The sequence below is a fragment of the Megalobrama amblycephala genome, linkage group LG15 (genome assembly GCF_018812025.1).
Source record: "Megalobrama amblycephala isolate DHTTF-2021 linkage group LG15, ASM1881202v1, whole genome shotgun sequence".
Classification (NCBI taxonomy): Eukaryota; Metazoa; Chordata; class Actinopteri; order Cypriniformes; family Xenocyprididae; genus Megalobrama; species Megalobrama amblycephala.
In genome coordinates, this window is record NC_063058.1 from 7,629,060 (window position 1) to 7,643,971 (window position 14,912).

Sequence of the window (14,912 nt, forward strand, 5' to 3'; positions counted from 1 at the left end):
ATTAAACAATTTTAACTCGTGGAGTGCATTAAAATCGTTGAAAGGTGACCTATAATGCCCCTTTTCACAAGATCTCTGTGGTGGGAAGTCTCTGGTGTCTCCAAAATGTGTCTGTGAAGTTTAAGCTCAAAAAACCCCGCAGATCATTTATTATAGCTTGTCAAATTTGCCCCTATTTGGGTGTGAGCAAAAACACGCCGTTTTTGTGTTTGTCCCTTTAAATGAAAATGAGCTGCTGCTCCCGCCCCCTTTCCAGAAGAGGGTGGAGCTTTAACAGCTCAACAACAACAAAGCTGGAGAATCTCACGCAGCCAAAATGAGGATTGTCAGTAACGGTGTTCAGCCTTACATTGTTCAAACCGGAGTCGACACTGATGGAGAGACTCAGGAAGAAGTTACAACTTTTAGAATGAAACTGGACGTTTCTGAATGGTTAGTGGATAAATTTATGTAGTTGCTGTGGAGTTGATTCAACTCATCGACTAGCTTGTGCCGTCATGTTCATCTTTTGTGTAAAAATCCAGCATTGATTTGACAGTTTGTGACAGAAAAATTGCACATGAACACCCTCCCATTTCAACTTGAATGCGATGAGCTCGTAATTACTTCAGCAGTGGGAATTATCAAATTTCCGAGAGCACATGAAGGCAGCATTATTCACCATACAGCACTAGCCTTGAGTAGCTTGCTTGCATATAGAGTTATATATATATTTAAAAAATAAATAAATAAATAAATACTGGCAGGTTTTGGGTTTAGCTATGGGAATGTTTTAAAGGTGAAATCTTCAACCAACCCCTCCTGTGAAATATAAAATGCATCTGAAAATAAATTTGGTGGTCTTGTTTGAATCTCACAGTTTAAAAGACAACTCTAGACACATTTAATGCTTATTCTCTGTATTTCTCTTCTTGTGGCTTCAAATTAACATTACAGTGTTTCCCACAGGTTTGAAATATACTTGCGGTGGCACCCGAGTGAAAAATCCTCCTATTACCCACGGCACAAAAATGGTCTACTACATGTGACAAACAAATAATGTGTGATTTTTAACACTATTTTTATTTATTGAAATTAATTTTAATTACATAGCATACTATTACATACTAATATTATGTATTATGATGTATTGTAAATTAAGTAAAATTACAGCATTTAAATGGTTCTCCTTTTCCTATGTTCTCCTTGCTATGTCATATGGTGTCTCTCTCAGTGAATGGGACACAGATTTTACTAGTAAAATTTAAATAATTAATAATATATGTTTCAAATAATGTTCTTAGTCTTTTCTTCCTGTGGGGGAGACTACAATAATTTACTATGAATTAAATCAAATTAAATACAATTTATTGTGTAACCAAAATAACAATAATGTCCAGAAAAAGAAGAAAAAAATGTAGCTTGTGACTTTTAATTATAAACAAGCCCGAAATTCACCGGCACTCTTATTTTGAAATGTTTACACAATTGCGGGCTGATCCTTCAGATTCTTACAATCGTCTAAAACATATTATATAAAGGCCATAAAGTAGACATTGTCATAATCCATCAACTTGAGTTCATTAGCAACCGCTTGGCATAAATCTGCGCTTTTCGTTGATTGAGAATCACTTTGAAGCAGTCTGAAGCGCTGTTGCACGAGCCTGTAGAACGCGCAACAGCGCCGCCTTGTGACTTTGCAACGATTGAGGATGGTTTCATTATCTTGGGCGGATACAAAAGTATACGAGGATAAAAATAATAAAAGCATAAATGTGTCTCCAAATATACTTGGGCGGCTGTTAATATACCTGGGCGGCCCACCCAAGTAAATTCTATGTGTGGGAAGCACTGCATTGAATTGTTATATGTTGACTGATTGTGCTCTATATAGGGCTGTGCCGATAAACGATATCATATCGAATTGCGATAAAATATATGTCGATAACGATGATAAGCTCTAGGCATTTTTACTCGATATGGATTAATCTAAGAGCCAATCATACAGCAGAAATATGCGACAACAGCCAATCAGCATGCAGCTTTTAACGTTCACGTCAAAGAACAAATTCAATTTCCTATGGAACTTTGCAAAGAAAACTCGACACAAGGACGACAAAAATGAGTGGAAGCAGCAACGAAAGTGAAACTAACCTCGAGTTATTATCCAAAAATGATGAAATTGTCAACAAAAAGGGTAGCACGAATTCAGTTATATGGAAGTGGTTTGGTTATTAAATAATAAAAACAACACAACCAACCTATTCATCACAGTGCTTCCCACACATAGACTTTACTTGGAGACACATTTATGCTTTTATTATTTTTATCCTCTAATACTTTTGTATCCGGCCAAGATAATAAAACCATCCGCGATTGATTAAACTAGCGGAAAATCTCTCCTCGCCCTACGCATTTCATACCTGCTCGTTATGTGTGCATCAGAACTGTTTACTCCCGCTGGCATTCCCACGTGCGCTGCAGTATTTCACAAAGAGCGCTGCATGTTGCAATGTCACAAGGCGGCGCTGTTACGCGTTCTACAGGCTCACGCAACAGCGCTTCAGACTGCTTCAAAGTCAATCAATGAAAAGCACAGATTTATGCCAAGCGATTGCTAATGAACTCAAGTGAATGAATTATTACAATGTCTACTTTATGGCCTTTATATAAAATGTTTTAGACGGTTGTAAGAATCTGAAGGATCAGCCCACAATTGTGTAGACATTTCAAAATAAGAGTCCCGGTGTATTTCGGGCTTGTTTATAATTAAAAGTCACATGCTAAGTTAGTAAGTTGCTTTAATTTTTTAAGGCCAAATGTGTAATCTGTTTTTGTTAATAAACTATAAAATAATATTACTATAAAACTATAAAATCTTAAAATGTAATTAATAAACCCTCAAATTTTTGTGGCTTCAGTCATAGTTGGGATACTCTTTTAAAGCTGGCAGCATTAACAGTTTATTTATCGAAATATATATCGTTATCGATCAATATGGGAAAAAAATTATCGAGGTTGCATTTTTGCCATATCGCCCAGCCCTAGCTCTATATCATGTACACAGAGTTGTTAGAGTATGTCATATGAATATTTTTACAAACTAGAGATGGTCATTCATGGTAACTAAACTCACTTTCCAGTAGGTTTGATTCCAGGGAAAGCAAGAACTTATCAAACATATCCGTGTACCTAGAACAGTGTTGCCAAAACCACAGTTTTCCTGTGGAATAGGGCTACCGGTACACTGTTGCCGCGGGTTGTTTTTCCATGTCAACTGGTTGCAGTGACCCCAAATAACATGATATTTAGCCCCTAGAATGCAAATTTCTCGCTAGTTTTGGGTTAGTTTTGAGTAGCAATCAGGCAGGTTTTGTTGTGAAGACCTGGCAACCCTGACCTTCAATGCAACATAAGTCTCTTTGGATAAAAGGGTCGGGCAAATGCATAAACGTGAATGTAAACTCACCATATCAGTCTTTCTACAGTAAAACAATCAATTGAATTTAGTACCCGTGCACCGATCTAACTGACACATGACTGCTTTGTGCTTTCCAAAGCAACTTACTCCCAGTCAAAAATGAGTGTGTATAAGTCTGAACAGATTGGGTTTGTGAGTAGTCAATAGACCCACTGACCTCCTGGGCTCTGTTTGTCAGTTGTGAGTACACAGAGGAGAAAGCTCTCTTGTGAGCATCCGCCGGGTCTCCTCTGGTCAAACTCGACTCTTTCCATTCCAGCCCCTCTCACCACAACCTCCTCTATTCCTGCATTTACTTTAGGTGGAGTCACCGCCAAGGCTTTGCAGACTCATGAATGTGCATTTGTTCATGTGTTCTGTGTGTTCTACCAGTGTTTTCTATGAAGTGTGCATGTGTGTCGGTGAACAGGACTTACTGTCTGGGGCAGCGTTGCCATTGGGCAGAGATCCTAGATCAACAACCAGGCCGTCCAGACAGACGTTGAGCTCACCTCCTGCTACAACCGAGCCTTTGTTCTCAGTCTGTAGAACCAGACTGAGCTGAACATTCTCCACTGCCAGTCAAAAAGAGAGAGAGAGAGAGAGCTCTAGTGCTAGTAGATACATGTGTTTTTTCCATTTTATGAAACCTAAATTTCATTTACATTCATGACATTTTATTTGACTGATTCATTGTTTTGGCAAAACACTCACTGGTTCATATTTTGAGTTTTAAAGCAGCAGGGAAGAAGTGAAACTGGTTTAAAAGGGGAGTGCTCAGCTGTTCATTGAGATTTCATTCTGTCCCACATTAGACTCAAATGTCATTTATTTCTGACACCGCAGAACACGTGCTGACAGAAACAAAACATTTAAAAAAGTCTTTTTAAGTTAAAAGAACAATTACAAATCTGTTATCATTTACCCTGGTCATCTTAAACTTGTATGAAGTTTTTATGTGCAATAATAAAGTGCATTTTTGACGAATATCCTCTTTTATAAAAAAAAAAACGTTTGTACGTTTGACAGGAACTGTGATTTGGATCTACATGTAATAGTTTTTTTTCATGCAAACCCAGCTGTCTTCCGCCAGAAAGACAAAAGTTCAAGAATTTCTCCAAACAATGTGAAGCACACAGCTGACTCAGAACAACTTTACCAACCTGACCAAAAATAACTAGGACTAACATTGTGGAGTGACTCTGCTGAAAGTCAAACCTCAAATGTTCAGGAAAAACACTGAACTGAGCTGAAAGGAATTCATACAAACCTATTGAAAATCCCTTGAGTATTAATTACAGGGGGGTCCGAGATATTCCCACCTTATATTTTAAACTGTTACGTTTTTTAATTCAAGTAGCTATAAACCTTAGTCAGGTTAGCGCTATGTTTAATAGCAATAAAAACGAGTCTGTGAGGGACAGAAGTACACGAAACATCTTTCCAAAAAAATCTTAGTAGAGAAAAACTCCATAAAACGGTTCTGAAAGTTGTTAGTTTTGAAACATGTGATCTAAGACCTTTATACAATGCATGCCATTGTAAAGACTGTAAGTCCATCACTCACAGGCTTGTTTTCATCTGTGTTAGATTCAATACGCCATCCACCCTGATTAATGTCAATGCTAATGTCTTTTTTCCCCACATTCTTTGTCTAGCAACTCTGCACGGCTCACCAGCTCCACAAAGCGTGAGAGAGGACGGTCTGCATGTACCCAGCTACGCTCACTCCTGCACCCTCCATAAACAAGGCTTTAAACTTTATTTATTGTGCAAAAAACTTTAAAGAGGAGAAAAATGAACTGACAGCTTTCGTTCAAACAGAGTAAGCGGACAGAGACAGAAATAATATTATAATGGCTTTATGTGAATGTTGTTTTAAGCTCAAATAAATTAGGGCTCGACATTAAACCGTCATGTGCAAGTAAATCAGTCGTTCACTTGTCAGAGTAAAAAAAAAAAAGTTGTTTGTCTGGAATTTTTTTTTTGATTTTTTGTTGTGTAAATCAAAAATTTGACATTTACCCCAGTGGCATTTTTTTTTTTTTTACCTTTAAAATGGCTTTTTTTCTAATCTTATTAAATGTATGCTTCATCTTTCATTTTAAATTCATAAATGTGATCAATTATTATTCTAATTGAATTTAGACACTATAGGGCTATTACCAATCAAATTAAATCATTTTCACTAAAAAATTACAACTGCATAAATAATGTTATAAGATTGTACAATGTAAATCGTTTTTTTTTTTTTATTGTTTTGTCTTTGTTTACTAGTTTTTATTGAATTATTTTTACATTTTTAAAATAAAGTCTTTCAATCAAAATTCAATCAATCAATTTGTTTTAAATATTTTTTAAATATACAAATAAAAAATGTTGGAAAGAATTATACTTTTAGACATGAAACTAAACCACCAGTAGGTGGCAGCAAGTGACCATCTTAATGAGCGAGTCATTGGTCCCTATCATACACTTGGAGCAATGCGGCACCAAGTGCGACGCAAGTGTTTTTTGCTAGTTTCAGCCCAACGCAGTTATCATTTTCAAGTCCAGCATCCACATTGTTTAAATAGCAAATGCACTCTTGCCCATTTGTGTGTCCATGGGTGTGCTGGTCTGAAAACAAGGTGTGTTCAGGCACATTGTTGCTGTGTTGTTATTTTGAGGCAACTGAAAACAACCGCGCCACTGGCGAGCAAAAACCTGATCTAAAGTCAATGGTGCAATATTTTTTTTGGTATTTACTGGGCACGTTAGTAATATGCGCCTATAGGCGGGTGCACAACGTCCGTACACTCTGCTTATTACACACACGGCAACACACAAACATGCCAAATATTAAAAATAAAAGAACCACAATGTAAAAGTTTAATATTGTGTGCCTAAAGATAAAAATGCTTTGATGGAATCCGGCTTTTCCCGTAGATGGTCTGCTCACGCTTTAACCTCAAGCATGAGCAGATCCATTTCCTCGCTAAAGAAGCTTTCAGTTTTCCCCTTGCAAATTCCAACATGTAAATAGCGAATCCGCCATGGCACAAGCGCAACTGGCTTTTAAAAGGAATGGGAGATGAGACTCTGATTGGTTTATTGCACTTTACGCTTAAAACACACCCATTACTCATTAAGAGAATAGGGACAACCCTTTTAGACCATGCGCCGGGTGGCCGACCATTTTTCCCGTTGTTAAACTAGCAAAAGTGTATTTGGACATGCCCTAAGTGCACTTGTGCCGTGTGCTTTAGACCATGTGCTTAGATCGTTAAAATAGGGCCCATTGAGTCATTCATTCAAACGATTCATTCAAACGGCTGATTTATTCAAGAATGAGGCAGTTGTTTATGAATGGGTCATTAAATCTTTGACCGAACCGATACATTCAAAACGCTGAATTATTCAGTACTGAAACACAGTCGTGTTGCTATGAGATGCGCTGTGGTTTATTGAACTGTCGTAAGAAATCAGTGTCACATTTTCAATCGTGATGGTATTCAGGAAAACAGCACTTTAGGTCATGTGATGTTGCTTAACTGTATTATATGTTACAAATAAAAAACTGCACATTTTGAATTTTTGAGTTTCTTTGTGCATGCTGCACTAATTCATTTCGATTCCTCGGGCTGGTTGGGCAAGTAAAATGGTCTTTCACTTGCCCCTTCAAAAAAATCCATTTGTCCCGGACAAGCGTTAATGTCAAGCCCTGACTTAAATTAAAATTTGTTGTTTTTTTATGTTCTGTAATTGTCAATAAATGATCATAAAAATAATCTGACAAATTGCAATTAAGGCTTTCAGTTATACTGTTGAATAGCTATAATTTCTCATTTTATCCCCAGAAGAAACATTTAATAAAGGCATCTGTATTGTTATCAGTAATACTGGCCTTCATTCATAAATACTTAAAAACAGACTTTGTTGTTACCACATTAACTTGGCGAATATATTCATCATTATTTTATCATAACTCACTCTTGCCATCATGTGTTCGTAGAGTGTCCAGTAAGTCAATGGTTGCGCTGCCCAAAAGTTCCTTCCTCAATGTGTGACAACTCCACAACTTCAGATCCAAACGACTCTGAGGAGTCACGTTCCTGTGAAAATAAATACATAAATAAATATAAATAAAAATGTAAAGTAACCTCCATATGTGTGGATCAGACTTGTTTAACCTCACATTAGTTCTCAAATGGACATTTGTTATAGCTAAACACAGTCCCCTAAAACTGGAAAAGTTTTTAAAAAAGATTTTAAATAAAGGTAGAAGACAACCATCACAGAAAAACAGATTTATTTACTTCACTGATTACAGAGAGCAAATCAGTGGTCTTAGGTAATTATTTGTCATGTTTACAAATTATTATATAGGCTACTACTTAAAATTAACCAATATATAAACTCAGTCACGTGATGCCTTACAGGGTGAGGTCTTCATTCCACTGCAGCTCAAGGTGTCCAGTACGTTTGCCTGTTTTCTTCGTTTCACTGGTCAGGCCGTCGGCAGTCACTTCCACAAATGAACTCAGACGAGATTGACGACTGGGGAGTTTAGGAGACTGAGGCTTAGCAGACAGCACTGTTACATGAGCAGAAAAGAAAAACAACAAACATCCGTGAAGAGAAGATTAGAAGGTTTGCAATATTTCAATGAGAAATAGGACATTTCAGTTCTAAACTACTGTGAACCAAATCAATACAGAGCCATCCATCCCATATTCACTGTTATTATATTCACAACATACCAGAAATAACAGACCAGGTAATGTATCCAGGGCTGGCCCTAGCTTTTGGAGGCCCTAAGCAGATTTTCAAAATGGGTCCTGTGTCTGGTTTCACCACTCCCATGCCCCAAAGTACACAACGTACACATCCTGCACTGACACCTTATTGTAATGTGAACTCAGAATATTTATCTTTAAAGAAATTAGAAAAATAATAAACTACTGAGTAATATAACTTTATGTAGCGTGAACCACCAATGTCAATACAATAAAACAAACAATAATAAAAAAAAAAAAATTATAATAGATATCTTGGTAACACTTAAGGTTCAATAAGGTTCATTAGTTAACATGACTTGTCATAACTTGTTTTCATGACAAATTATTTAAACATATATTAAATAATTAAGACATTATCATAGGTTTGGGAAGTTGGCAGGTGAATGATTTATTTTTAACAGTGGATTTGGGTGATGTTAGAGCTGATCCTTTAATTTTGAACTCTCAAAGTGCACCAGATTAATGAATTTATCTTTAAAATGTACAAAATTTACCAACCTATAGGGACAGAGGTACAACCACCACAGAAAACACACAATCCTGTGGGAAACACCGTATATATGATAGTGTTCTCAAAATACAAATCTTATTCTCTTAATATTAAAATACCTAAAATTACGTGCTTGTAAAGGTGTTTTTTTCTGCCATGATCAGGATTTTACCACCTCCGCCTCATTTTGAGCCAGGAAAAACCCAGAAATACAAATATTTAATGGCTATTTGAAAACCATTTACATGCTGCTTGACCTTTCTTCTCTCAGATATAGAAAGTTGCACTTCTTTGTGAACAGGGGTAACCACTATATTTCTGCTGGTCACTATACACCACCTACTGTCAGACTGTGAACTTGCATTTTCATTTAAAATTGTCAGGATCAGAATTGCTGGACAAAGAAGAGAAGCTAAAGCTGACAGAAACAAGACTAGGAGGTTAAATGTAGAATTTCAAAGAGCAGCAAGGAAGGACAAAGAGATACTGGCGGCAGAGTTGCATGAAACTAGAAGAGGACTGCCAAAATGGGCACACCAGGGATCTCTTTGCACAGGTCAGGAAATTTCAAACTCCATTTACAGCATGCAAAGGAATGATAAAAGATAAAAATGGAAGAGTTTTGACTGACCAGCAAGGAATTAGAGCCACGTGGCAAGAATACACACGGAGAGCTTTATGCAAGCACCAGCAATGGGGAACAACCCAACTATGACTCAATGGAAATAGAACCAGCTATTTAAAAATTAAGAAATTGTATGGGCGATGCAGCAATTACCAAACAACAAGGCCCCTGGTTTTGATTTCATCCAAGTAGAATTGCTAAGGCTTATTCCACCTGTGGCCATCAAAACGATTTGCCAAAAGATCTGGGAAACCAAGAAGTGGCCAAAAGATTGGGAAAAAAAAAAAAAAAAAAAAAAAAACAGATTTTATACTAATACCAAAGAAATACCAAAGTTGCAACTACTGTACAATAGCTTTGATTCTTCACACAAGTAAAATCCTTCTTTTTGGCAGCAAAAAATATCAACAATCTCCGTTATGCTATATTATTAGCAGAAACTGAGGATGGTCTGAAACGTCTCATAATAACAATTCAAAAGGAAGGTGAAAAGATGGGAACATCAAAATGTCAACAGCTAGATCTGAAGTAACTAAAGTAACCATCAATAGAGAGGAAATTGAATGCGTTAAGGACTTTTGCTTTTTAGGATCTATGATTGACCAAACCGGCAACTGCACAGAATTTCATTAGAACGAAATGCAATGCTAAGCATGCACCAAATCTGGAGAAGCAAAGACATCAATCTCACAACCAAATGCTGGTTAGTCCAGGCAATTGTATTTCCCATATCAATATATGGATGTGAAAGCTGGACTATGAAAAAAAACTGACTGTAGACGGATTGACGCCTTTGAATTATGGCTCCTAAGGATACCATGGACAGACAGAGAGGTCCTGGAGCACATCAAACCAGAGATGTCACTTGAGGGAAAAATGACCAAACTGTGGCTCACCTACTTTGGCCATGTGATGCAATGGTTAAAACACACACTTTGTTTCGACACCATCAAAAGGGACACTGGCTTAGGCATAGAACAGTTGAAAAAGGAAAGTATGGCGAAAGCTGGCCCACTGGATCGGATACGATAAATGGCTAATCATCATCATATCTTGTCAAAATTCAACACTTAGACTACCATTATCTTGCTCCTTTCTTTCATCCTTTTCCTCTTTTCTGCATCAGATTGATCAGAATTGATCAGATTGCCTCTTTATTTTCAAACTTTATCAAAGTTATTATTACCAAGCAAACTGTGTCTATGTATTAGGTACAGCAGACTCTGATAACATCACAATAATAAATTCATCACAAACGGCTTTTATTATATAATTTTCTCAAGAGAAGAGAATGTTTATGAAAAGTTCCAGCATACAAGACAAATTACTGCTTAAAGGTGCAAATATGTAATATTTTCTGTCCGCTAGAGGTCGCTAGAGGCCTATTCAAAAAGGCATAGTTTGATGATGCCAAGTTTGAGCGCGGAATCTTGGGACATGTGGTCTTCACCTCAACAGACGGTGCAAAAGAATCGGGATAGGACTCGGGAAGAAATCATGTTCATGGATGCGATTATAAAAGGGTTAGTTCACCCAAAAATGAAAATAATATCATTTATTACTCACCCTCATGTCGTTCCACACCCGTAAGACCTTAGTTCATCCTCGGAACATAAATTAAGATATTTTAGTTGAAATCCGATGGCTCAGTGAGGCCTGCATAGGGAGCAATGACATTTCCTCTCTCAAGATCCATTAATGTACTAAAAACATATTTAAATCAGTTCATGTGAGTACAGTGGTTCAATATTAATATTATAAAGCGACGAGAATATTTTTGGTGCACCAAAAAAACAAAATAATGACTTATTTAGTGATAAGTTATTTAGTGATAAAACACTGCTTCAGGAAGTTTTGAAGCGTTATGAATCTTTTGTGTCGAATCATGATTCTGATCTCGTGTCAAACCACCAAACTGCTGAAATCATGTGACTTTGGTGCTCCGAATCATGATTCGATACACTGATTCATTATGATCCGAAGCTTCCTGAAGCAGTGTTTTGAAATCGGCCATCACTATATAAGTCGTTATTTTGTTTTTTTTGGTGCACCAAAACTATTCTCGTCGCTTTGTAATATTAATATTGAACCACTGTACTCACATGAACTGATTTAAATATGTTTTTAGTACATTAATGGATCTTGAGAGAGGAAATGTCATTGCTCCCTATGCAGGCCTCACTGAGCCATCAGATTTCAACTAAAATATCTTAATTTGTGTTCCGAAGATGAACGAAGGTCTTACGAGTATGGAACAACATGAGGGTGAGTAATAAATGACATTATTTTCATTTTTGGGTGAACTAACTCTTTAACATTACTGTAGTATGAAGCAGTGCAGGAGCGAGTGTTGTGGGAGCTGAACGAGGCCACTGGAGCGATTGCTCAACACACGCCTCACGAGCAGCAGAACTTTTATTATGCCACTTCCGCTTCCGCTTTTCCGGTCATGAGTATGAGGTAACACAGCTCTGTTTATCATATTAGATACATTTGAGTGTGTTGAAAATTATGTTATTACGTTACTCTCAGCGGCTGCTGTGTGACAGTTACACACTGCAGTAAGATAGATCGATATTAGAATATCATATTAAATGCTGGATGGCTTGTGTTGATAAATGGCATGCAATTAATTTTAAAACAATTGTATGATGGAGAAAATGCTGTATTACTGTTACTAAAAATAAAGCTGAATCTGATTATGCTATGTTAGCTACTTGGCAAAATAGTGTTTTTCTCTGAGGCATGGTAAAGCACGGTACTCGCAAAAAAATCAAGAAAATTAGATTTAAACAATAAGACTAAATATGTTGAGCTATATAACAATAACTAGTTTTCTGCCTATACATTTATCAAAACAGTTGTTCCCTTGTCTATTAAAACATGTAATATATTAAAGCGTCTTTGGTGTTTCCATGGTTTCTACAAAATTTAACCGAGGGTAACACGGGTATGACGCAATTGACTCCTCACACGTCCCGGAGCCTTAAAATTGCAATTTTCTCACGATTTACAAATAGTTGCAAACATTTGGGATATTTTAAGTACTCAAATGAACAAAACACTGGCCTAGTGTTTGGATATTTTACTGCAAAGATCTTCCATATTTCACCTTTAAGTATAACAGATTTATATCAACAATTAATAAGTGGCAATGACTACGATTCCAAGGTGGCAAAAACATTTATGATTTTGATTCCTGTGAAGAATATACTGTCAAACAGGAAATGAGAGTAAACATGTCCTGACATGAACGGTCTAGTTGTGCTGAGTTATAAAGTTATTATTCAGCACACATCACCCTCTAGAGGACACGCCGAGAAGTGCAAAAACACACGAAGGTCTGATGCTGCAAGTTGATGCGTCATAAGAGCTGATAAATGACATCAAAATGATCAGATTCAGATCAGTCAATCACAGTTCACAGAGCTGATGTTAGATGGGGCTGCAGCAAAATAAGGCTGGACTTCTTACCTTTCAAGGTCAACTGTGACTTCTCTGTGGCCTGAACGTTGGCAAACTGAGACACACTGGCAGCTGCCATCATCACATCATATCACATCACAGCCCTGAAACACACACACACACACACACACACACACACACACACACATAATCATCTTCATTATCATCATCATCATCATCATCATCATCATTCATAATCACTCAGCTACAGTAATCAGAGGATAATAAACCATAGATGTGTTTACTGAGAGCTTCATCTAGCATTATAACTCAGTGATCATCTGAAGCACCTCACACACACACACACACACACACACACACACACACACACACACACATATTACAGTTTAAAACAGGAAGATTTTACATGAACTGCGAAAGCATCATTAAAAAAAATTTTACGCAGGTCAACACTAAAGCTAGAATATATGATTTATAAAACGGTGTCATAATAAAATGTGTGAGTTTCCGGGTGTGACAGCTTCATAGGTCAGTGAGTGATTCTGATGATCAGACACAAACAAACAAACAGTCATCATGTCACTATTAAAGGTGCGGTTTATACAGCAGCTCGGCTGATTATAACCACATTTACTTTCGTCTCCGAATTAGACATTAGAAAGACTCAAACGAAGATCATTTCTGTATCTAATAAAGATTTACGACCTTTTATCATTTTAAGTTTAATGCATGATGTGTAACAGTGACGCTGTTTGACTAGCTGCACATCATTTATGGAGAAAAGTCACAATGTCTATAAACCGTCAGGAACTATTATAAAAGCGGGCAAGTTTGTGTATAATGTGAACGTTTTCTGTTGATAATAACACAGAGAAAAGGTTTTGATCCCTACCTTTTATCTGCCGTGAGACTGTGAAGAGCTAACTGTCATTTCCGCTTTAATGTCATGGTCATGTGACTCTCAGACAAGCGCCGCGGTGAATCATGGGTCCGGATGCTCCATACCATCAAATGTGAAGGGGGTGCATTTTCTGTTGTGAAAAACGTAGTACGTTTCTGGAAAATGTTAAATATTTTACCAGTTCTGGTTAAAAAAAATTAATAAAAAAAAAAAAACATTAAACGTTCATAAGTTTTTGATGTTCTCAAATTGCATTTGTGGCGCTACAAATGCACAAATTAAAGACATAACACACTCATAGCATTCTGTCTAGGAGGTATTTCATTTGATAGATTGGTCTAATTTGAATCCGAGAAGTAAGACTGATTACCCTTTTTCTATCAAGTTGGTCAGACCAATTAAGTCTTAACATAGTGACTGTTTTTATGTTTCATTGACGAATAAGGTTTTTAAAAGTCTAAAAAAAAAACATAATGGAAATATAATTAATTTTGAAGTTTTATTAAGTGATAACAATGAGATTATGTGGTTTTTATGATCGATTAACACTGCTTTTGTCATTTTTAACAAGATGGACAAAATTTGTCAACAAAAAAGTCATTCGGTTTAACCAAAAATTTTGGTTTTACAGAATGACGATATTTTCAAACAATGCTAACAGGCTGATAACCAGCTAGCTAGCTAGATATCAAAAGGACAATCAAATATTTCATATTTAGTACAAGTTTATAAAATATTACAACATTATCCATGTTTTATAGCGGTTGTACCGAATGACCTGATGTTTCGGGACATGCGTATAAACAAGTAAAAACATGAATTTTTCAAATAGTTAAAATTGAGTTAGTTACTTTACTTCACGACCATGTGGTCCTTTCTTTGGAGGTGTCTGAATGATGTCACATCCTGTCACATGATATTGACCAAAATGGTCCCTTTATTTTGGTTACTCCGAATGACATCAATGAAATTAATTTTTCCGGACATTCTTTCTCATAACAAAGCAACGACTTCTACACATAATTTTAATACCATTTTGCACTATGTTGATATATGACGTTATAAAATCATGTTAGAATAAAAAATATATACATTTATTACATTTTAAGATATTTTAATCACAAATGAAATGGCTGAATTGGCCTTTGGACGGTTAAACCTAATGACCTTTTGATAATTCTAAATCTTTGAAATACCTTTATATGTAGCAAAATATGATTAAAACCTTTGAGATTTAATAAAAGTGATCT

At 36.4% G+C, this 14,912-nt stretch overlaps 1 protein-coding gene across 1 annotated transcript in view; it reads right to left on the reverse strand.

Annotated features, from left to right (window-relative positions):
• The window catches only part of wwp2 (WW domain containing E3 ubiquitin protein ligase 2), a 62,217-nt gene extending 48,413 nt beyond the window's left edge, over nt 1–13,804 (reverse strand). Inside the window, 5 exon segments of the mRNA XM_048157477.1 lie at nt 3,877–4,014; nt 7,412–7,533; nt 7,859–8,015; nt 12,810–12,904; nt 13,654–13,804. Coding sequence (XP_048013434.1) covers nt 3,877–4,014; nt 7,412–7,533; nt 7,859–8,015; nt 12,810–12,882 — 490 coding nt within the window. The 5' untranslated portion in view covers nt 12,883–12,904; nt 13,654–13,804.
• Between the last annotated feature and the right edge of the window lie 1,108 nt (nt 13,805–14,912).